Genomic DNA, 25515 nt, shown 5'->3' on the forward strand with positions numbered 1-25515 from the left:
AAATTAAAATCCTTCAAGGACGAGGTCAGCTTTGATCTTCGACACAGGGGGATTGTGCGTAGTATTGCACATACTTGCTATGAGCCTTTGATAGCTATTTTTCCATACTTCAATGGAGGAAGTATTGGAAAAATGATGCATAGTCTATCTTTTGAAAAAGGTACCTTCAACAAAATTGTGAAAAAAGAAGAGAAAGATGGTGCAGGTTCAAGTAAAGGCAAGGCAGCTAAGCTGAATCAAGGAGAACTAACTCGAGTCGTGGCTTTTGCAAACAGTCTTCCAAATATTATAGCTGCTTTAATACACACAATGGCCTATACCCATCAAGTAGGTGTTGTTCATTGTGATCTGCATCCTTTCAATATTATGTTGGATTTTACAAGGGATTCAGATCCTCGAGTTGGCATCATTGATTGGGGATTAGCCATGAGACCTGAATCAGAGAGACGTCAATCACTCAATTGTTGTCAAAGCAAAGCCCATAAGCCTAAACCTTGGATTGCTCCAGAGCTATTGAAGGACACACATAATGACCATGTGTATACCAGAGAGGTTGATGTATATGCATTAGCCTGGCTTATTGATCAAATGGTCATCTTCTGTCGGGAGTTTTCTATGGAATACAGAACCGATTGGCTAGCATCTCGTTCAGCAAGTGAAGCATACCATGTTCAGGAGATTATAAGAGCTGGGTATCTTCTACAGGACAAGAGTAGAAAGTCATTTGAAGAATTGTATGTAGACTTAAGCCACATGCAATTGGATGGGACCAAATGTCTACGGCCATTGGTAGAAATGATGCCAGCCTTTTATTGAGTTAAAGTGAAGTTTCCTTGTAATAGGATATTGGCTATCGAACATGTAACTTTCTTTTGGACACCAAATGCTGGCCCTGAAAGATGTATTTCATTTGTTTTCAATTAATGTATCTCAAGTGTTTTTATTTTGTATATTTTAAATATATCTTTTGTAGTCGCAAAGATAGTTTATGCTATGTTTTCGAAATTTATTGGTAGATGGCTCCTCTTGGACGACCTAAGAAAAATAAAAAGCAGAGGACCATTCAAGAAGTCCTTGGCTTGCATGATCCTCAACTCTCTCTTGACAAAGAGGCTGGTGAGGCGGCTACTACAGCTTTCGGTAACACTGAAGCTGAAGGTAGATCAAGCAAAAAGAAGTATGCTCGACGATGGATAGAAAGCTGGAGGATACCTCATCCTTGGGCTTTTCCAACAGTTGATCATGATGGAAAAGAGAGAGTCAAATGTAGGTGGTGCATCTTTGCACATAAAAAGACTCAATTTAGTGGAGAAGGATCTTCAACCTTGTAAAGGTCTGCATTAGATGAGCATGCGACGTCAGGTCCGCATTCAGATGCGAAGGCAATATGGAATGCTCACACTAAAAAAACCACAATTCCCATAGAGAAACACATTGAAGTGCTAACAGATGAGGAGAGAGAAAGAATCATCTCAGTCATGCAAACTTTGTGGTTTGTGGTTCGTAGAAATTTGCCTTTTGATGAGTTTTCAAAGCTTTGCAATTTCCAGCGTTTCATGCGGACACCAAATATGCCAATTGCAAGTGAATATTCAGCTTATACGAGCACAAGTGCAGGAAAAGAGTTTGCAAATGCCATCAAACAAGTCTATTGGGAGAGATTAAAAGAGGAAATTGTTGCTAGTCCCTTTTATTCTTTGCAGATTGATGAGAGTACAGATGTAAGCACTCAACAATACATGATTCTTTATGTTACTTATATGCGGGAAAATGGCAATGGCTGTATATGCACGTCATTTGTGGATTTATTGCATGTCAAAAATGCTGAAGCTGAAAGCTTGTATTCTACCTTGATAGCATTTCTGGAAAAAATGAAGCTGCCATTGCATAAAATGATAGGCATTGCAACTGATGGTGCCAGTGTTATGATAGGTGCTAATAATGGTGTGGTTTCGAGATTGAAGAAGGTTGTGCCGCATCTTTTGAGTTTTCATTGTGTTGCACATAGAGAGTCTTTAGCTGCAGGTGATGCATTCAAACTATACAAGGAATTCAAATTTGTGGACAAAGTGGCCAGAAAGTTATATGAATGGGCTTCCAGATCCGCAAAGCGACATCTATCATTGGCAGAAGTTGTAAAGGACTTCAATCTTGGTCGCAATGGAAAATTGAAGTTGTTAAAAATGCATGATGTTCGATGGCTCTCAAAAGGGCAAGTAATGATAAGGATAGTGCGCTTAATGCCGGCTTTATTGACTGTCTTGAAGGCAGAAGAAGCGGACTTGTATGTATACCTCACAAACTACAAAATACAGTTTCTTTTACACTTCTTTGCAGATGTCCTTGGAGAGCTCAATGTCTTGAGTTGTAAACTTCAAGAGGATCACATTGATATCTCTGCTATTGGTAACCATTTGAAGGCTTCTATAGAGTCTTTGCAAATGGCTTTTCTAGGGAATGTATTTGGGTGTGAGGCTATGTACACTCAACTTTTTTTGACAAAGGCGATAAATCAACATGGCATCATTGATTACATTGATTCCTCAGGAAATTCACATTCTCATCAACTACATCTTGGCCCTATGTGTGACGAGGATGTTCTTGATCCACATGAAACTTTGCACGGGGTGGTGAATAAGCTGGCTTACATGGCAATTATGTACATCAAAGGCCTGGTGGAGTCATTGTCAAATCGTTTTAAGGTTGATTTTGATCTCTTTGAAGCGGCAAAGTACTTTAGCCCGAAGGATTATGATCAAGACTTGCAGAAACTAGATTTCTTTACGATAAGGTGGCTAGATGTATTGTGCAAACAGTTTGGAAAAGGAGCCAACTCTTTCATTAATGAAGAAGAATGCAAAGGAGAACGCAGATCTTTTATCACACGAATTCGTAACTGCTTCAAAGGTAAGAGTATGCATTCAGCTTGGTAAGATTGTTGCAACCATGAAGAATGGGAGGTTTCTTTTCCATGGACCATGAAATTATGGAGAGCTCTGCTTTTACTTCCACTTTCATCAGTTGCCTGTGAAAGAGGCTTCTCAAAAATGAATAAGATAAAAAACAAGTCTCGTAATAGATTGTCTCTTCCATCATTGGGCTTAGCAATGTTTGTTGGACTCAATACTCCGAAGGCTTCATGTCCTCAAGATGTATTGTGGGAAGAATGCTTTGATATGTGGAAATCTATGAGGAAACGAAGGATAGCAAGCTTGGAAACAAATTGATTGTTACTATGGAATTTTATTTGCTTAGATATTCAGCCAAGCGATATGATTTTGTATCGAGGGCTCTTTTGCATTGTATTGGTATTGAAGGACTTCTAATCTTATTTCAAGGCAGTTTTGATTCTCCAATTTTGTACTTTAATGATAACAGTGAATTCATATTCATTATGTCATTGGTTTCATTTTCTCTATTTCTATGTAATTTCAAAAATTTACCAAGTTGTGGTCCGTGGATTGTGGTTTGAGAATACGTTGTTTAAATAATGAATTTTGTCAAAGTTATACTAAAAGGATGGTTAAAATGCATGGAAGAGTGTGAGATAAGTGAAATATTAATGTATGGGAGTATACAATAAGTGAAATATTAGTTTTCTTGGAATTTTGATGAAGAAGGGTGCAAAATTTTCCTTTTGTTCATTAGAAGGGTAAATGTAAAATTTGCCCTTCATTGTAGAAGGGCATAAGCTGCACATGCCTGTCATTAGACATTTGGGGTAGCCCTTCAAATCCTATCATTGCTTGTAGTGCTAGAGGTTCTTTGTACATTCTTTAGTGAGTTGATATAACATCTCTACTCACAATCGTAAGCATGGCAAAAAGAAAAAAGGGCCAAACTTCAAAGTGAACCTTCACCTTGTTTTCTACGTGGCAAATGGAAAAGCTAATATCATTAATCACACTGAATCCTGATGTGTACAAACCTCATGCAAACTCTTGGTCGCACAAATTGAAGAAAGAATATTAAGAGTCGAGTCGCGCCAGAGAGTAGTGGAGGGAGTGGGAAGAAGAAGACGCTTATTTATGGTAAAAAATGGAAGTCTTCCTTGAATGTAGAAGTCCTGTTATGGTGCTGCTAGCACCTCTGAAAAGGTAGGTATTAAGCTATCTTCTCGGAAAGAATGGGCTCTCCTTATTTGTAGATGCATTTCCTCCAATGAAATTGCTCGTAATCTGCTACATTCTCTTCATGACTTTCTCTCCCGTAGGAGTTTATTTGGGTGCGACCTCTGTACCAATTTCTCCCCCACTCCCCCCACTAAGCTCGGGTGCGACTCAGCTCTAAGAGTATCAAGGGGACAAGCTCCTTCAAAATAGTAAATTTTTCTAACGCTTCTTTTTTTTCAAGGATTGGATTTGGAGGTTCCCTTAGGGACTAACCAATCAAAAATCAAGGTGAAGATACCCTTTTCCTACTTACTTTCTAGCTTCACATCCATAGGGAAATGAAGGATGTCCTTACTGCATATTTCTTGGTGCCAATGTTCGGTGAAAAATGTGTCTCAGCTTAATATCGTGCTGTTTTCAATTTCAAAAATGCCAGTTGAGAGCAAAGGGGAAAGGCGAAATCCCGCCCCGAAATAGTGAAAAATAGTGTAAAACAACCTAATTTTTTGAAATTTCCTCTTGACAAAATCAAGAAAAGGAATTTTGTATGGTTGGAAAAACGATTTTTCCCAAACAGTGCTTGGTGCACGATCAATCTTTCATAAATTTAGTGTTTCGACAAATAAATTATTGCAATGCTACTGCTTAAAACGACTATTTTTTTCCGTGCTGTAGTGGGACTCTGCTCTTAGCGAATGAAAATGAGAAGGTTGGCACAAATGGTGATGTGTGAACGTTTCAGGATTTCCTCCTGCAGGAGGAATCCTCAAGTTGCCAAGTCGGTATCTAGGCTACGTTCAAATTGTGTAAGCGGGCGAACAGCAGCTTCGATCGACCCATCAAGCGAGACGCGCACAAGCAAGGAAGAAACTTTCTTCGTCTCCTGCAGAAGATCGGTCGCAGCTACAAGCTTTTTCCAGGAATTCTGCGTTTCACTGTGATCCTCCTCGTATTCTTTATTCTTTTCTCCGTAGCGAGTTATGCACAGCAGCTCGGAGCGTTGGGACTCTAATTACAACCAGTATGGCGGATTCCCTGATCGTCCTCAGCATCCCGCTGGGGCGCCCTCTTACTGGGCTCAACCATCGCAACCCTCATTCTCTTACCCTGCTGCCCCTCCCCCAAACCCTTACTATTCTCACGCCCCCTCTGCTCCATCGTATCCACAGCCCTCGTATCCACCACCATCACATCCGCAACCACCTTATGGCTCTGCATCTTACTCACTGAATCCTCCCCCCGATTACCATTCAGGTGGATTTTACAGCCCACCAAACCCTAATCCCTCGCCTTCCCCATATCCTCCGCCTAGCAGTTCTGCTTATCCTTCCCTGGCTGGCCCTAATGTGTATCCCTCACGACCCCCCCATTCTCTCGAGCCCTCCTTCTCCTTCTCCAGTCCATCATACCATCACTCTAGCACACAGCAGCCATCTGCACCCATGCCACCATACCCGCAGGATGAAGGTGGATCGTCTTTTCACAGCCATCAACATTCATTTAGCCATCAACATTCATTTGGGGCTGGAAACGATGGACCATATGCAGGCCAGAGTGCTGTTGTGCCATACAAGGGCCAGGGTCGATCGTTGAAGTACCATCTCCTATATGGTTCTTTAGATCTCTGGATTCATTCGGCAACAAACCTGCCAAATCTTGACACCTTTTCAGAGAGTTTGAGGCAGGCACTGTCCAGCGTTGAACCTGCATTCCCAAAACTGCAAGCAAGCATCTCAAAGAGGATTACCAGTGATCCTTATGTCAGCCTTGTGTTGAGGGGTGCAACCCTAGCAAGGACAACTGTAATTAGCAATAATCAAGATCCTGTATGGGAGGAGCACTTCAATATACATGTGGCGCACAAAGTTGCCGACATCGAGGTGGTTGTGAAAGACAATGACATGGTGGGATCACAGTACATAGGTGAGGTTAAGATACCAGCAGAGACTCTTCTTTCCAGATCAATCAAGGAAGAGTCTTTTGACTTGCTGAACAAGGATGGAAAGCCATGTAAGCCAGGTGCGAAGTTAAAAATTTCACTAGCGTATTGCCCTCTTGACCAAGATCCTTTGCACAGGTATGGTGTTGGTGGCCCTCCTTACCTAGGGGTTAGGAATACTTACTTCCCTTTGCGAACAGGTGGACGTTTAACACTATATCAAGATGCACATGTCCTGGGCAATTCCCTTCCACCGATCAGGCTTGGAAGTGGTATGAATTTTGAACACAGGAGTTGCTGGGAAGACATTTGTCAAGCAATTATAGATGCTCAACACCTCATTTACATTACTGGGTGGTCTATCTATACTAAGATAAAACTTATCAGGGACAAGGACAAGGAAAGACATGCCATGTGCTATAAAGACCTTGGTGAGCTTTTAAAATGGAAAGCGGACAAAGGAGGCGTTCGGGTGCTACTGTTAGTATGGGATGACAAGACATCTCATGGCCTTATTAACAATGTAAGTTTGTTTTCTAAGGTTTTTTTTTTTTTTTTGGTAGTGTGCTCATGACTTTGTTGTTGTGGTGGGAGCGTAAAGTCTAGTTGCTTTGGAAACTTGGTCGCCATAAAAGATCTTACATGGAGTTTTATTTGTTGATTATGCATACCTGTTATTGTGGGTTGCTAATCCTGCATTCTTCGTAAGGATTGAGTTTGCCATCAGCATATTATGCCGCAATGTCACATGCTTGTGCTGTACCATGTGGACATGCAGGACCTATTCAGGTAGTCCCAGGAACACCCAGGGACATATCTAGAAGCCTTGTGGGCCTTTATGAAGAATCTGCATGCCTTTTGGCAACCTTACGCACTGCTAATAGCCCAAAAGCTTCAAGGGACAGCTCTCTCTGAGGAGAAAATTTGCAAGGTTCTCTTATACTATCCACTTTGCATCTTACCTCTGTTCTTTTCTCGTGCGGTGTGACGTGCCCTAAAATCTCAAAGAGAAATTAGTGACTTTATTCAATCTAGGGTGACAAAGGAGTGGAGTGGCTCCCCTCTTGTGTAGTCCGCACCGCACCTGATTTAACCTTGCTGATTCATTGGTAACTTTTGGCATACACACTGCTAATAGCCCAAAAGCTTCAAGGTACAGCTCTCTCTGAAGAGAGAATTTGCGAGGTTCTCTTCCACCATCCACTTTGCATCTTACCTTTGTTCTTTTCTCGTGCGGTGTGACCTGTTGGTAGCCCTTGTGGCCTCCCTGTCGTTGGCACCTCAATTTGGATCTAGAGAATTCCCTGATCTACCAGCTGATTCCCTTTCCTTTCTTTCCTTGTGCCCTTGGACCTATGGGTAACTTTGCTAGCCTCCCTTGTCCATTGGCACGTCAGTCTCAATCGCCGGATCCTTTGGACGCACTATCATCTGATCCCCTTTCTTCTCCGGAATCCTCTGATGAATTTGCATCTGGTTTCCTTGATTCATTCTCTTCATTGGAAGACTCTTGCCATGTTGAGGTGGATACTATCCTGTTCCTAGGCTAAATCAATGAGCCGGCATGCATTCCAAATCCTTGCTTAGCATGTCCCATAAGTCTCTGACTAGAGTCAGACTTCTGCTTTAGACAATACTCTCAAATCTCTTTTGGCAAACCACAACAAAACGGCTCAATCTGGTCTCTATGATCGGCACTGGTCAATGCTTGAAATTATCTTCATTATAGTGTGGACCATTCCGGATTATAAGAAGTGAGCATAGGCATTGAACCCCATGTGTCCTTAAGACCAACTAGTAGCCTAGTGGGTAGGGTGGAGAATTTACCTCACTATGCTTTGAGCTCTTGGAATCATTATGTGCTTGGAGTTGACTATACAATGCCTACAAATCATCTAAGTTTGTGGTACTTTCCCTTGTAGACCAAGCTGCTAGAAAGCAAATGCGATGAGCAAGCCTTCTTTCTGTTCACTTTTAAGCTTGTCCATGGCACTGGGAAGAAGACGTTGAGAGTTTTGGCATCTCAAGTGAACTGCCCAAATGATTCCATTATTTATTTTGGCTTTTAGGTATTTATTCTACTTATTTGTCAAAGTCTGGGAAGGGCAATTTACTGAGGTGGTTATATATGTGACCCCTTTCCCCCATTGTACATTGTATCAGTTATTCATTGCCAAGGTTTATCGGTTCAGGAGACTCTCTCTCTCTCTCTCTCTCTCTCTCTCTCTCTCTCTCTAACTCTCCCGGCATTTTGAAACGCCAAGATCTGCATCTTTGTCGACGGCCACGAATAACGAAGCATAGTGTTCTTTTTCGCTAGCGTTTTAAAATGTTGCAGCGACGACGACAGCCTGTCGGCGATGGCAGCAACAACCCCCCTCATCTCACTTGCGTTTTAAAACGCTGGTTGAAACAACTCCTTGACGGCAACACATCACTCAACAACCCCCCCCCCCCCCCCCCTCTTCCATTTGCAGTACCTGACTACACCCCCTTTCTCTCATGCTAAGCTTGCGTTTAAACATTGAAAGCATAGAGTGGTGGGCACACCAGGGCAACAAAGGGGGCAACGATCGACAAATTCTTGGTTGCTATTAACGAGGGATTGGGGAGCACCTGCTGTAGAAGTTGTTGGAGAGCTTATGAAGAGCGGCTTAGTGCAAACCTTGCAGCTACCTTTGAAGTGCTTTGTGGCAGCTTGGAAATGCGGAGATTGGAGCTCAAGAGAGGGGTGTGAGTTCTTTTTGAGGAGCAGATTCACAGGAATTAAAGCTTGGAGCCCATTTCGTGTGGAGCTCTCTATGCACAGTTTGTGGAGCGGCTTGGTGGAATTGTGCGGCTCCTTCGCAATGTGAGAAGGACAAAGAATTCTCTCTAGATCTCGTACCTGCAACATGGCCCCCCCTTGCTCGAGCGCTGACGACATTGATGACCAACACCAAACATCAACTATGGATAGAAGATTGACCACCATCCAGTTAGCGGCCTATGCACGTGTCACGTGACACGTGTCGTGGACAAGCTACAACATGACCAGGGTTCAGTTTAGTCAAGTCAGTCTAGAATAGGAAGTGATCTGGCACTTTTGTGAGTCTGTTTGCAGACCGTGCATGACTAGACACGTAGAGTAGATGCATATCCTCCTGTTGCACACAACATGATCATAAGCATTCCCATCAGAATCCATCAAAATCCATCAGGGGAATTTTCTAGTGCATTAAACCTATTTTCCCTATTTTTGACACTTTTCACTTATTTATTAAGTGACTTTTGTTGGGAACCTAGGTAGGGCAATTTTGCTAAGATAATATATAAGCAAACCAGAGCTAGCACTTTCTGGCAGAAGAAGGAGAGCATCAGGCACTCAGTGCAACAGGCCTCTGGAGACCCTTCTTAGCAAGACAACCACCACCTTCAACCTGGTGTTTTTGGAGCCCTACAGCCAGCGTTTTCAGCCCCTACAAATAGCGTTTTTCAGCCTTGCACCTTGGCGATTTCAGCAAGGGTTTTCAGCAAGCAAAAGGCTCAGCCCTTCCAACGTTTTTCATCATGGAATTTCAGCCAGCCAGGACCAGCCCACTTAGCGTTTTCAGCAGCCTATGATCAACGTTTTTGCTGCAGAAATTCAGCGCTTAAGAGACCAGCAGTACATCGTTTTGAAGCTTGCAGATTCAGCCCTAAGAAGAAGGCGATTTGGTCTTTTGCTGCAGATCTCTGCCGCATTGTTCCAATCGCGAAGAAGAACCTCAGAAAGCTCTAGCGTTTTGCATCATCTGCAATCAGCTAGCGTTTTCAGTATTCCGCCCATTAGCCTCGACGTACCGTCCATTTCCGTAGCAGATCCAGTGATTCCAAGCAAGAAAGAACAGTACGACAAGAACCAGTTCGAGCATTAGATTCGTCATCATCGTCCACACTGTTGACCTCGACATAGCCCCATTTAGATTGCATCAGCATCTTGTACTAGATTGTTCAATCAATAGTAGACCACTCGCCCTCGAGAGTGGGGCCCTTGGAGGAGGGTTTTACAACGTCTGGTGTCGTATTCTCTTCTCTCTCTATCTCTCAGTCTCAACACCTTCACACACAGTGTCCATTGGACTCTCTCTTTAAAGAACGTAAGGCTCTTCCTTTCCTAAGAAAAAGGAACCTTGAGCACAGTTGGAGCACTCATCTTGGGCAGAGTTCAACATTCACTTCTGCTGCACCTTACAACACAGGCAAAGTTATCAAGGAAATCGACAAATTGTTTGGCTTGGGATTATGAAGCCAAAAGCAAATGTACGAGTTCGCTGGAGGACAACGGCAAAGGCAAGCTTGACAAGGACGGCAATACCAGTACTCAGTTAGCTGCCTTGGATAGTTATAAATGTGACACTACGCTTTGTTTGGCTTGGGAGTATGAAGCCAAAGACAAAAGCAGGAACTCACAAAGAGACAAAGGCAAAGGCGATTTGACATAGGAGATCGGCATGGCACACGTGGTGGCGACCACAATGGCCATGACACTTGATTTCTAGTCAGAGGGCAATTGCCGCCACTAGCTTCAGCGCATGTGAGTGGCAGAGAGGGGCAAGCAGTGTTACGTATAATTAATTTGGACCCTTGTGTTGGAGTTCAAGTTACCGATGTTTGAACCCGTGGGTCGGAGCTCAAGGCACATGCATTTGGCAGGGAACCAATCAAACGTATCTAAAACATTATGGATGAGTGCACCAATCTATTGTTGCTGGTCGGATTATGGACAGGATGAGTTCCACAATTTATTGTCTTGGAGTATTTTGGACGTGATGTGTTCACAGTTCACGAATGGGGATTCTTGGATGTAGTGTGGTTGAAACCGGCCCGTAGGGCGGTAGGCGTTGGCTTTCACCCGAAAATCTTTACTTAAACACACACACAGAGCACTTTGCAAAGGAGACCTGTAACGAGAATTAACACTTCATCACACACACGGCTCGGAAGCTAGAATGCTCCGAGCAGACGCCGACAACCTGTAGGCCCCAAAATTGGCGCCCCTTTCGGTATTTCTTTATTCTTTAGGAGGGTAAATTACAAGGTAAGGTCCTGGGAATCTTTCACGTGTATCCACCTAGATACCATTTGATTTGGCCAAATTTCGGCAGCATAACAGCCCCAAAACTTGCGCGAAACCAATTCCCCTGCTGGAACTCGCTTGCACTGTCGTATACCCTCTGATTCCTGTCCAAAAACAGTAAATTCAGCACGCTGTATTTACTGGTTTTTGCCCTGTTTTCAGCCCCAAACAGTCCCCTAACTGTCCTTTGCCAGTGGGGCACGATTCCCAATGATCCTAGCGTCCGTATGGCTGAAAAACAGTCAAATTACAGCGCATACACAGCGCTGATTTTGCACCTGTACGGTGAGGTTATGACCCTCACCAGTGCCTGCTTTGGAGCAGCAGTTAGCTACCCCTGTTCCTGCTCAAGGAGGCTCTTGCCTCAGCACAAAAGCATGAACCTACACAACTGTACATCAGTCAAATGAGTAGCCCTCTTGTGGGGCATCACATAACTGCACGTAGGGGAGAAAGAGAGCAGTATGTAGCGTGCGGGGCATCACTCCCGTCACCATACTGTACATAGAGGGCAAGGTAAGCATTCCATAGCTTCTGTACCTGTTGCAATCCGCCTGTGGCTGAAAATGGCGCCCCCTTTGATGATATGCAGCTCGTTTTTGCCTCCCAGAGTGGCAGAATCGCTCACAAGCTGACACGTCGCCCAGTTTCCGAGTTTGGGCTTTCCCTGCTAAAAATATCTCAACTGGTGCGTCAGTTGACTTCGCGGCAGAGTTGTAAAGTGTTCCCCTAGTCATACCGAAGGTAATGACGCGAACACATTTCGTGGCCCAAAATAGCAGTTCCCTAAATTTTAGGAGATGCTTCCGTTGGGCTCCCACTGGTCTTCTGACCATCTATCCTCATTGGGACCGCATCCAAAAATGCAATGTGGCCCAACTGTCGGATACTTTTTGTTGGAAGTCCCACCTTGACTTTACGCCTTAATTGAGTTCACTTCCTAGTATCCACCAACTTGCTAAGTGCGACGGGGGGACCTATATGATCTTGCTCTGAGCCTAGACATCTTCTTACCATACGAATTCCAGTGCCGACCACTTCCCGTCTGCGGGTGAATCTACCGTTCACATTGGCCATACAATGTCCGACCGTTTGCTACTTCAAGAAGAGGGTCTTAAACAAATAAAATAAACCCCATTGGAAAGAAACCAACAACCAAGGTTAGCAGATGCCACATCTCTGTGACATGGTTAATAACTGCCACGTCCTCGTGACATACCCCCCTCTTGAAATCGCAAACGTCCTCGATTGCATACCATAAATACACGCCACTGATGATCTTGTGCTATTAACACTCTTTTATCATCGCATGTATCCGCAAGAAAGGTCGTAACATACATAGATACAAATGACTTAATGAGGCCTTCATACTTTTGCCATTTCCATCTATGGCACTGAATTCATATGTACATTTGATGTACTAGCTCTATCATTACCCCTCCTTTGCACACGTTGGGTTGGGGCATAAGTAGGCTGTAACCCAAAGGCTTCAAGGTAAAGCTGCAATACATTTGGTGACTCTGACAGTTCATGCTCTTCCATCCACTTTGCATCCATAGGTGGATAGTTCTTGAACTTCACCAAATAGCGTCTTGCAACTTGTCCTTTAACTTTTCTATCCTTATGTGCCAAAACTTGCTCAGGTACCAGGATCTCATCAAGTTCCTCAACTTCTGGCTGATCCTCAACTGGCATATCTTCTGGCACATCACCCACGAAGGGTCTTAGAAGACTCACGTGAAACGCATTATGAATCTTCCACGCATCAGGCAATTTCAGCCTGTAAGCCACATCGCTGATCTTGTCAAGTACTTGAAAAGGCCCATAGTAACGCATGCTGAGCTTAGGAAACAGCCGTTCCTTACCCTTCATCTTCTTTAACCTTGCCTTTTCGAACCTTAAAAGAACCCAATCACCAGGTGATAGTAGCAATTCACGACGGTGACGATCAGCAGCCTTTTTCTGTTTTGCCTGAGTCTTCTCCAAGGCAACTTTAATCTTCTTATACATCTCATCCAAGTTCTCAACATATCGATCTGCCTCAAAGATCTTGTCCTTTGTGTGCAAAATGGGAGGAACCTTTTTGCCGCCTTCAACAATTTCAAAAGGTGCTTTGCCAGTAGACGAATGCACCGTATTATTGTACGCATACTCAAGCATAGGCAAATACTGTTCCCACTTGCCCTTATTATCTCACACATAGCATTTCAGCAGATCTAAGACAGTAGAATTGGCCTCTTCTGACTGTCCATCAGTTTGTGGATGAAACGAAGACGAGAACTTGAGCGTAGTACCCATGTTCTCAAACAATCCTCTCCAGAACAAACTGGTCATGCGAGGATCACGATCACTGATAATCGATTGTGGCATACCATGGTACTTAAACACATTGTACATGAACAAGCGTGCCATCTGATCAGATTTTATCTTCTTCCTGACAGGGATAAAATGGGCCTGCTTGCTGAACCTGCAGATAATGGTCCATATACCATCATTCCCTGTTGGTGTCCTTGGAAGATCAAAGATAAAGTCCATAGCAATGCTTTCCCATGGCTTATCCGGAATCGGCAGTGGTTGTAACAACCCTGGTGCCTTTTGCCTGTCAAACTTGACCTTTTGGCAAACTATGCATGCTCGCACAAAGGCATCCACATCTCTCCTCAAGGTAGGCCAATAGAAGAACGTCTCTACCGCTTTAACTGTTGCATCAATGCCACGATGCCCTGCATACGGTGGGACATGACTCTCTTCCATGACCTTATGTCGCAGTGGCCTAGTGACACAAAGTCTGCCATGCATCATCATAAAACCATCTCTGAGGAGGTAGTGCTCGTGATGTTGCCCCTCTTGTAACTGTTCAAAGATCCTTGCAAAATCTTCATCAGCAATATACTGTTCCTTCATGTCATCTAACTCATGATGATAAAGAATTGACACAGCTGAAATTTGTGGCTTTCTTGATAACGCATCAGCCACAACATTCTTCTTGCCTTCCACATGCATAATCTGGAAGTGGAACATGGAAAGAATGTTTGCCCATCGCATATGCTTTTCGGATAACTTTGACTGTGTCAAGAAGTATCGCAAGGTCTGATGATCTGTTTGGACAACAAAATCAGCACCTAAGAGGTAGTGCTTCCAGCTAGAAAGCGCATGAATCACGGCCAAGAGCTCTTTCTCATAGACTTGCATAGTCCTCTCTGGCCCTTGCAAAATTCGGCTTTCATAGGCTACTACCCGTCCATCTTGCATTAGCACTGCTCCGATGCTACTGCCACACGCGTCACACTGGACCATAAATGACTTCCTGAGATCTGGCAAAACAATAACTGGATCTGAAGTCAACTTTTCCTTTAAGAGACTAAAAGCTGAAATCTCTTTTTGGGTCCATTTGAAAGTGACCTCTTTCTTTTGCAATGCGTGAAGAGGCGATGCTATCTCTGCAAAATTTCTGATAAACTTTCTATAGTAGGAACACAATCCCAAGAAGCTTCTGACATCGTGCACGGTCTTCAAGTCTGGCCATGTCTTGATAGCTTCGACCTTTGCGGGATCCATTCTAACACCATCCTTTGAGACTATGTGGCCCAGAAAGTGGATCTCTTCAAGGAAGAATTCACTTTTCTTAGGATTGACAAGTAACCTGTGACTGCGCAGCTCTTCGAACACAATGGTCAAGTGACGCCTATGCTCCTCTTCATTCTTTGAATACACAATCATGTCATCGAAGAATGTTCCAACAAACTGTTGATGCGATCGGAAAATCCGGTCCATCATTCTGTTGAACGTGGCAGGAGCATTTGTTAGCCCAAACGGCATCACTAGAAACTCATAAAGACCAAATGTCGTTCTAAACACAGTCTTGTGCACATCCTCTGGGCTTATACGAATCTGATGGTACCCACTCTTCAGATCTATCCTGCTGAAAATTGCAGCACCCTCTAAACGATCGAGAATATCATCAATGCGAGGAATAGGAAACCTATTCTTGATGGTATTCTTATTCAACGCACGGTAATCAATACACATGCGCCATGAGCCATCCTTCTTCTGCACTAGGAGCACTGGGGAGCAAAAGGGTGAAGAACTAGGCTGAATCAGCCCCTTCTCTAATAACTCCTCAACCTGGCCCATAATCTCTTTCTGCTGCGCCGCACTAACCCTGTAGGGAGGTCTATTTGGTGGGCTACACCCTGGCACCAAATCTATCCGATGGTCCTCAGGTCTCTCTGGCGGCAATTGCGACGGTAATGAATCAGAAAAACAGTCACTAAACTTTTGCAAAAATGCTGACCTTTCTTTATCTAACACAGATAAATTTGACTGATCACTATCTGAGACATCACGTGCAAAAATCAAGTACACAGAAAGATGATTCTTTATTACAGAAGTGATAGCAGAAGCAGATACAATAGGGACTGACTCTCCTTTAAGCTTTACATCCAAGATGTGAGTTTTGCCCCTATGCTGTACAGTGATCTTTTTGTTGTAGGCATCCAAGACTCCATGCACTCGGAACATCCACGGGATCCCCAACAAGGCGTCACAACCTTCCAGCGGCATGATGTAAAACTCTTCAGTGTTCACATACGACTGAATATGCAGACGCAGTTTTCCAATGATGGGAGTAACACACTCTGAGTGGCCAGGACATGCCAACCCTGCCTCTGCTGTGTACAGTGATCTTTTTGTTGTAGGCATCCAAGACTCCATGCACTCGGAACATCCACGGGATCCTCAACAAGGCGTCACAACCTTCCAGCGGCATGATGTAAAACTCTTCAATGTTCACATACGATTGAATATGCAGACGCAGTTTTCCAATGATGGGAGTAACACACTCTGAGTGGCCAGGACATGCCAACCCTGCCTCTGCTGTGTACCCCATCTCTTCAGCTTTGATGCCGAGCTTCATAGCTAACTCTGGTGAGATAAAGTTGGCTTTGGCACCTGGATCAAAGAAGATGAGTGCCGTCTGATCCCTAACTTTACCCCATGCCCTGCATAACTCACTGGCATCTGTGCTGGGCCTGTCACCCACCATGTCTGGCACTAAACCTGCCGTGGGTTTAGGCTTCTTGCCTTTCTGGTCTTCTTTATCCTCTGAGTCAGCTGGCCTTTTTCTTTGTGGACAATTGATAGAAATATGACCAGGCTGCTCGCATATAAAGCATTTGTTCTCAGCCATTAGGACCTTCTTTTCCTCGAGCGACTTGCGCACAAAAGGCTTCCTTTTCTGTTTCTTTGCCTGCGCTCGAGAAGTCCCAGCTGAATCCTTGTCTTTGGTGGCCTGTTCTGACCCCTGTGACGCATCAGGAGCCGTTTTCACAAAGGGCTTCTTCGCTGAATTTTTCTTTTGCTGCCCTCCATTATCACTGCTCGGAAATCCACTGTCCTCTCCTTTCAACAGGGCAAGACCAGTGTTCGCAACTTCCAGAAGCTGAGTAAGGGTAGCCACTCTGTTCTTTGTACAGTAATCGCGAAGCCCTTTAGGCAGCCCACAACAATACTTCTCTATCTGCTCTGTCAATGGCACAAATCTGTAGGAGGTCACTGAGAGTAATGCTTTACAAAACCTCCTATTGTACTCCAGCAAGCTCTTGCACGAAGCTGCCGTAAGCTGGTGCCAATCTGTCAGGACATCGGCTTCAAATTCATTTGATAGCCAAGCAGATGCAAACATTTGCTTGAAGTAAACCCAAGTGGCGGGTGCCTGTCCTTGCATTAACAATGTCGTCCACCATGTAAGCGCATTGTCCTTTAAGAAAGTGGCAACTTTCCTGACCTTCGAGGCCTCTGTAAAATTCCCTCCCGCATAAGCTGTATCAAACTGCTGGAGGAAAGTGAGTGCCTTTGTGTTGTCCTCGAAACCACTGAAGGTACTGAACTACTGCTGCACCACCTTCTTTGTAAGCCTTCGGCTTCTCTAGTGCCCCCAAGTTGTCATACGTGATGGTCTGCAACATGGGCACTGTACTAGGCATGATCGGCACGTGTTGGCCATTCACATTTTGCATCAGAGGTGCGATATCTGGCTGCTGTCCAGAAAAACCAGCCATGCCAAAATGACCTTGTGGCACCCCAAACTGGCCCTGGTTGCCGTGGAAACCTTGCTGCATGCCGATAGTACCATACATGGGGTTTGGCATGATGCCTTGCATACCCCCGAACACTGTTCCTGGCATGTATGGCTGACTTCCAGACGCATAGCCAGCCATACTTTGGAACACTGATCCACCCCCGAAATACCCAGGATGTACCGTGGGTGGTGGAAAAACTGAGTGCATAGCCTGGTATCCAGCTCCCTGTCCATTCAAGACAGCATGCTGGCTCTGAAAGGTGGCGGGCTGAACTGGCATAACCTGTGGAATAGGCGTTCTAGCCACCTGTTCAAGCACGGGAGGAACCTACTTTGGAGCCCCCGACTCCGCAACATGTGAGTGTTCCCTTTCCTCCTGCGCCTCATGAAGTACCTGGGCTTGAGCTTCAACAAGCTCCGTACGCGGCGTAGGTTGCCTATTTTGCTGTTGCACTGGTGGCGCTTGCAAGAATTCCATAAACCTCGGATTCTGCACCAGCTGCGAAAAGACATTCACCGCGGCAACTAACTGAGTCTTAAACGCATCATCCTCAAGTTGCCCTGTCATAAAGCTCTGTACTATTGGAGGGACATTCACGTTGACAGGAGGTACAGACTGACGTGGCCGTGAGCTCTCGCCAATCTCAAAAACCATAGGAATCTCCTGCCTGTCCTTTGGAGAGGAACCCTCTTCCATAATTCCCTTCCCCTTGTCGGCCATAGTGTAATCCCCGCGTTCTTGCACTGTGTGTCTTTACCCTGAACAATCCAGGCTCACTCTTTGAGGAAAAAGTGATTGATGTCCCGGCAACGGAACCATGAAACCGGCCCGTAGGGCGGTAGGCGTTGGCTTTCACCCGAAAATCTTTACTTAAACACACACACAGAGCACTTTGCAAAGGAGACCTGTAACGAGAATTAACACTTCATCACACACACGGCTCGGAAGCTAGAATGCTCCGAGCAGACGCCGACAACCTGTAGGCCCCAAAATTGGCGCCCCTTTCGGTATTTCTTTATTCTTTAGGAGGGTAAATTACAAGGTAAGGTCCTGGGAATTTTTCACGTGTATCCACCTAGATACCATTTGATTTGGCCAAATTTCGGCAGCATAACAGCCCCAAAACTTGCGCGAAACCAATTCCCCTGCTGGAACTCGCTTGCACTGTCGTATACCCTCTGATTCCTGTCCAAAAACAGTAAATTCAGCACGCTGTATTTACTGGTTTTTGCCCTGTTTTCAGCCCCAAACAGTCCCCTAACTGTCCTTTGCCAGTGGGGCACGATTCCCAATGATCCTAGCGTCCGTATGGCTGAAAAACAGTCAAATTACAGCGCATACACAGCGCTGATTTTGCACCTGTACGGTGAGGTTATGACCCTCACCAGTGCCTGCTTTGGAGCAGCAGTTAGCTACCCCTGTTCCTGCTCAAGGAGGCTCTTGCCTCAGCACAAAAGCATGAACCTACACAACTGTACATCAGTCAAATGAGTAGCCCTCTTGTGGGGCATCACATAACTGCACGTAGGGGAGAAAGAGAGCCGTATGTAGCGTGCGGGGCATCACTCCCGTCACCATACTGTACATAGAGGGCAAGGTAAGCATTCCATAGCTTCTGTACCTGTTGCAATCCGCCTGTGGCTGAAAATGGCGCCCCCTTTGATGATATGCAGCTCGTTTTTGCCTCCCAGAGTGGCAGAATCGCTCACAAGCTGACACGTCGCCCAGTTTCCGAGTTTGGGCTTTCCCTGCTAAAAATATCTCAACTGGTGCGTCAGTTGACTTCGCGGCAGAGTTGTAAAGTGTTCCCCTAGTCATACCGAAGGTAATGACGCGAACACATTTCGTGGCCCAAAATAGCAGTTCCCTAAATTTTAGGAGATGCTTCCGTTGGGCTCCCACTGGTCTTCTGACCATCTATCCTCATTGGGACCGCATCCAAAAATGCAATGTGGCCCAACTGTCGGATACTTTTTGTTGGAAGTCCCACCTTGACTTTACGCCTTAATTGAGTTCACTTCCTAGTATCCACCAACTTGCTAAGTGCGACGGGGGGACCTATATGATCTTGCTCTGAGCCTAGACATCTTCTTACCATACGAATTCCAGTGCCGACCACTTCCCGTCTGCGGGTGAATCTACCGTTCACATTGGCCATACAATGTCCGACCGTTTGCTACTTCAAGAAGAGGGTCTTAAACAAATAAAATAAACCCCATTGGAAAGAAACCAACAACCAAGGTTAGCAGATGCCACATCTCTGTGACATGGTTAATAACTGCCACGTCCTCGTGACAGTGGTCTACAGTTCAATTTTCTAAAAGGTAACTGATCCTCAAGACGGCATTTTTCTAAGGAACAAAGTTGAGGATATCAAATCCGAGGTGTATCCAGTGGAGTGTACAACTATTGTGGTGTCCATGGTAGCTTCTTCATCGACTTGGTCTGTCACAAACGGGAGCACATAACAATATAAAATACATTCAGATAAATAGGATTTATCACTTATTACTGAAACCAGAGAATATAGAGAAAAATAGATAGAGAGTGAGAAGATCGACACAGTACTGGGGACCAGAAGATGGTCTGGTCCCCCCCCCCCCCCCTTAATAGTATCTTTATTACTGAGGAGAAGTCTATACAAGCACTTGAACCGAATGTATTACCACATTCATTCTAGAATAAGACTTGATGGTTCTCGAAAGCCTCGGCTTCCTATTCCTAGGGGAAAACCCTATTCCAAGGAACTTCCGTTCCTTATTCCGAATCCTCGAGAATCAAGGTTCTCGCCTCTGGGTCTCACCTTCCTGACTCAGGGCATGGCATCCCTGCAACTCTTTTCTGACTCTATTTCCAGAGTCCTCTTCTCGCAGAACAACTCTACTCGATCTTCGCAGACAGACTTCGTCGAGAGTCATGCTTCTTTCTTCTTCAAGAATCGCCATGGCTGAAAATTCCTGAAAACATGTCCAACACAAAACCATGAACATACCTATTACATGTAAAGTGACTGGAAAAAATCTTGTCTACCTCAAAGACTGTGCATGCAATGTAGATGAACAATTAGACGGAGTTACAAACCGTTCATGAAACACATGCAAACAATGAGATCGAATCTTTCTCTTATGATCTAGAACAATCAACTGTGGCAAAATTCACAACGGAAATGCCCATGTGTGGTGCTCATACTTTCATGTGCTCTTTCGGGTACTGTGTCATGCCAAAGAAGAGACATGGAATGTGACTCCCTTACATACATACTTTTTAGCTTTTCATGAAAAATCCGCATACATTCGTACTCATCCATGAGAGAAACGTGCTCAACATACAATATGTGATGCCTAGGAAAAGGGATCACATAACGATGCTGACTAAAATACAGAAAACGATCACGAATGAAACACTCGAACAATGGGTGCGTATCAATCATGCGAACACATAATACTTCGTGTGAGGGTTCTTTAAACCTAGGCTCGAGAGCCAAGATCTGTTCTTCCTGAATGATCGAATCGTCCTGGGGGGGGGGGTTCTTTGGACCTCGACTCGAAAGCCAAGATCGGTTCTTCGTGATTGATCGAATCTACAACGAGGTTAGCTTCACTATAAAAAGCATCCACTAACACATCATCCTTGTGAACAATCACATCATCTTCATGCAGCTCATCATGCTTGTGAGAAATCACATCTTGATCATGCAAATCAACATGCTTGTCATTAGCATCCAAATCATCATGCTTCTCATCATGCAAATCATTGTCATTCAAATCATCATGCTTATCATCATCATTCAAATCATCATGCAAATCCTGTGTGTCATGCTTTGGAGAAGAAGAGACTGAGAGAGTCTCCGTCTCCTGAATCTCTTGCATCTGTGTTGGCACTTGAGACAAGAGTCGCAAGAACTCTTGCATGTGTCGATCGCGCCGTTCTTGTCTTGCCTTTCTTTCTGCTTCTCTTTCTGCTTTGTCTTTTGTGTGCCTGCGATCCATTTCTGCTTTTATTTCTGCGTGTCTGCGATTCATTTCTGCTATTCTTTCTGCATTTCTTGCTTCGCGTTCTAAGTTCTGTTTCAGAAACAATTGCTCCAAAGCCTCCATAGGAGTTAGTGCAATCCTTGACGTAGACGGGGAAGGGTCAGAAAAACCTCCTGGTGGGGAAAATTCTTCTTTGCCTCTCTCATGCTCATCACCTCCAAGCGAAGTATCCATTCCGCTTCAAGTGATGACCATTCTGCAATCGTGGGTTTTTGTGGGTTCTTAAGTTCACGAGGAACTTGGGTTCTTGGGTTCTTGAGGGTCTTGAGGTTCTTGGGGTTTTCTTTCGCTTGCAAACCGCGTTTGTGAAGGATCTTCTCTTCACCCGAGTTCTTCTCTTTTCCGCGGGCCCACCCCTTGGCGGCCTTGCGCTCACACCAAGGCTGCTTTTTCCCACCTCACGTCGATTGGCCGGCCGCTAAGTGCACGGTCCGCTCTCAATGAGTGAAAAGAGACACAAGGGGAGGCTGGACAAGCCCTTCTTTCTTGGGATTCCTGTCACTCTTCAACAAAACACAATTAGGAATCGACACGCCCAAGCGAACTTGGGTTCGTGCGACCTCAACAAGCAAAATAAAGTCTGTGGTTCTTGTGGTTCTTTCCTTGAGTGATACAGAACACTGCCAAAGCTCTGATACCAATGTTAGGTGCAACGGAATGATTGTTTGCGCTTTGCTCAAGATGAGTGCTCCGAACTGTGCTCAAGGTTCCTTTTGTTCTTATGCCTTCCGTTCTTAATGAGAGAGTGCTATGATCACAAACAAATTGAATGGACACTGTGCGTGCAGGTGTATGAGACTGAGAGATAGAGAGAGAAGAGAGATACGATACCAGAGACGTAAAACCCTCCTCCAAAGGCCCCACTCTTGTCGGCGAGAGTGGTCTACTTATTGATTGCACAAAGTGGTACAATGATGATGCAATGGACTGATGCAACTTGGGACTATGCCAGTGACGACGACAGGGATGAGGACGACGACTTTAGGGCTGAAATGTGTGGTCTTCTATCTGCTGAAAATCTGCAAATCTTTGGGCTGTTTTGGGAGGCTGAAAATGACTGTTTTGGCTGCGTTTTTATAGCTGAAAATGGGGGTTCTTCTGCAACCAACTAGAGATGAACTATCTGCTGCTAAGGCTTGCTGAAAACGCTGAGCATCTGCTGTCGCTAAGGCTGAAAACCAAAAACGCTGGCCTGCTGTCCTAGCGTTAGTAAATTGCTGACCTGTTTGTGATGCTGGCGATGGTTTGTAAAAACGCTACACAAGCTGTGATAATGGCGATGATGCAAGGGCCGGAAACGCCAAGGGGAATTGGGTACTGCTGGTGCGGGAAATTGCTAGGTGCAGAAAACGCTAGGTGCTTGAGGGTGTTGGCGATGACGGCAATGGAAAACGCCAAGGGTTCTTGCTGGGTTGTGTTGAGAAGGTGCCTGTTGAGCATGTGCTCGTGCTGCCTCTTCTGCCAGAAAGTGCTAACTTGGGTTTGCTTATATATTAACTTAGCAAAATTGCCCTACCTACTTTTGTTGGAAAGTCACTTAAAAATAATAAGTGAAAAAATACCAAAAATAGGGAAAATAGGCTAAATGCACTGGAAAATTTCCCTGACTGAATCTGATGGATCCTGAAGGGAATACCGATGATCATGCTGTGTGCAACCAGAGGATATGCATCTATGCTAAGTGACTGGGCATGCACAGTCTACGAATAGACTCACAAAAGTGCCAGATCACTCTAAATCTAGACTTGATTGGACTGACTGAACCTTGATCATGCTGTAGCTTGTCCACGGACACATAGGGCTGGATGTGTCACGTGACACTTATGGTCGTCAATCATTGAGTACGCTATGTGCCTTTACCATTACAGTAGCAACTTTTGGTTGCGGTATATGTTTCTACATGAGCAGATCAAGTAACATTTACACGCTGCTCGAATAAATTCGAACTATTATGTTCGTAAGAATATAGTTCGCCAACCGTTTCAAAATGGTAAGAATTACATATGGGAGAACATCCCTGAGAATCAAAGAGGGTTTACTCTATTGTGAACCGGGTTTGAACGTACATTCAGAAAATGCTATGGCTAGAATCCTATCTGCCTGAGATTTTGCAAGGCGTCATTGATGCTCGCAAGGTGAATCATTTTTGATGATTGTGTAAGGAAGAGACTCTAATGGGCGTCCGGAAAACACTGCTGGTGGTAATAACTCGCAGGAGGAAAAGATTGGAAGGAAGTGCTGCTGTGCACAAGGAATCTTCGGATTGGAATCGTCCGCTTACGTTGAGCGACGGCCCGGAACAAGAACTTCTTTAAGGTGATCGCAAATTGTGAAAGAAAGACATCGAGCTTAATGCTCTATGACTCGGGCATTCCCTATGTGGGAGGACACAAGAGGTTTAATACCCTTTGGACTAACAGCGCAGGATTATGCGCAAGGACATATACCTAGATTGATTTCTAGGAAGATTATTCTTTTCGAATTTGAGAAGACGGAATCAAGTTAACAGAGTCTCGGATAAGGAAACTTTGGATCAGAACAATTGGCCTACCCTAAGCAAAGGCCCGGAATAAGAACTTACTTTGGTAATGTGGGACACTTCGTATGCCACAGGAAGATTCACATGAGCTTAATGCTCTCGACATTCCCTATGCGGGAGCACACAAGAGGTTTAATACCCTCTGGACTAACAATGCAGGATTATGCGCAAGGACAGATACCTAGATTGATTTCTAGGAGGATTATTCTTCTCGGGATTGAGAAGGTGGAATTGAGTTAACAGATTCTCGGAAACGTGAATGACGAGTTCTTACATGGCTCGTAAGTTTAATGAATGGTGAAGGATATCCTCGAGGTACTAGAGGAACGACATGAACCGGTAAGGTAAGCACTGAATCATTGAATTTTTGTTTAATTTATTTTTTAAATTCTCTTCTAAGAAAGGACCAGCTCAACTCACCATTGAGCAAGATTTGGAATTTTTTCGATTTCTTCTCGACAGTTCAGTTGGACCTCTACAGTTGAGGACAACTGTTTATAAATGAGAGGGATGTTGCTAAATTGGCTTTATCTGACATATAAATAATTCTAAATGAAATATTGGATTTACAAGTGGGAGGGTTTTCTCGCTTGGAACACTAGGAAAAATAATTCTAAATGAATTATTGGAATTTTAAGTGAGAGGGTTTTTCTCACTTGAGACATCCGAGTACAAAATATTCCTAGTGCGTCATTCAGAGTAATGACTGGAGCACTGTGAAAGGGAATATCTGTAAGGCCACCAGGAATGGGTATTTTTGATGCGTCACATCGGATGGGTGACATGGAGCATTGGGAAGAAGTATCCGACCATCCGAGAACGGACATCTCTGATGCGTCATAAGATGGGTGACATAGAGCATCGCGTAGGAGATTGTACCGTAAGTTCGGTAGGAAAGGACTAGGTGATGGGTATTCCTGATGCGTCACAAGGTGGTGACGGGTGCATCGGAAAGGGGATATCCATAGTCAAGAGGAAATTCCGAACTGTGTTAGAATTGTGCACAAGGAAAAGCAAGCACTTGAATGAAGATGGTTCACAGGAAACTTTGAGGAAAAACATATGTTTTTTGAGAAAGCGGGATTGCTTTTCGGGAAAGCAGATGCTTTTCTGCGAGGAAGTCTATGTCTGCATTGCAACTGTGCATGTGATTGCATCAAGGGGCGCCTGGGAAGTGCTGTGAAAGCATTGTTTTTAACTTATAAGGTTTTATTGAGTTTTTGGGTAGATTCAGACTATTTTTAAAATCGCCGGCCACCCACTTATTAAGTGGGCAGCCATCTGATAAATAAGGCAACAGATTAGCCAGCGTTTTCTCTCTCTTTTTCTGGCAAAAAAGAAAACAAAAAAAACCGGCCGCGATATCTACGCGAGCAGCTATTCTTGCCCGTGGCTAGGAGCTATAAAATCATCACATGCCCTCACTCAAAGGGGAGGATCAGTTTTTGCAAGAAGGAGATGGTGCTGCAGAGTTCACCCGCGAAGAAGACGTTTGCCGGTGGTGCCCATGGCTGCCCCAAGTGTACCAGATGTCGCCAAGACCCAATGCGCGAGTTCCCTCGCAAAGAACTGCCTACGGAGCGTGTTTCCATCGCGACAAGCTGCTGTTTTTCTCTATTTTCAGCCCATAAATGTCGTAGACGGGGCTGATTTACGAGAAGGAACCTGAGAACACACCTCTTTTGTGTGTAGGATTGGAAGAGAGGATTTTCT

At 44.6% G+C, this 25515-nt stretch overlaps 1 protein-coding gene and 1 pseudogene across 4 annotated transcripts in view; both read left to right on the forward strand.

The window, feature by feature from the left end:
• Positions 1 to 1478: 1478 nt before the first annotated feature.
• Positions 1479 to 3256, forward strand: LOC147423301 (uncharacterized; annotated as a pseudogene).
• Positions 3257 to 4853: 1597 nt separating this feature from the next.
• LOC147423302 (phospholipase D gamma 1-like) overlaps positions 4854 to 25515 on the forward strand; it is a 54062-nt gene continuing 33400 nt past the window's right edge. For 2 of the 4 annotated variants that reach the window (XR_015186552.1, XM_086501214.1), the window contains exon 1: positions 4855 to 6574. Coding sequence is in view for 2 of the 4 variants with exons in the window: in XM_086501214.1 (XP_086357340.1) it covers positions 5093 to 6574 (1482 nt within the window). In the remaining 2 variants the exon portion in view is untranslated. Of the gene's footprint in view, positions 6575 to 25515 lie in introns of all 4 variants that reach the window. The other 2 variants (XR_015186553.1, XM_086501213.1) reach the window with 2 other exon arrangements.

The sequence above is a fragment of the Adiantum capillus-veneris genome, chromosome 26, assembly GCF_014529385.1.
Source record: "Adiantum capillus-veneris isolate H3 chromosome 26, ASM1452938v2, whole genome shotgun sequence".
Taxonomy (NCBI): Eukaryota; Viridiplantae; Streptophyta; class Polypodiopsida; order Polypodiales; family Pteridaceae; genus Adiantum; species Adiantum capillus-veneris.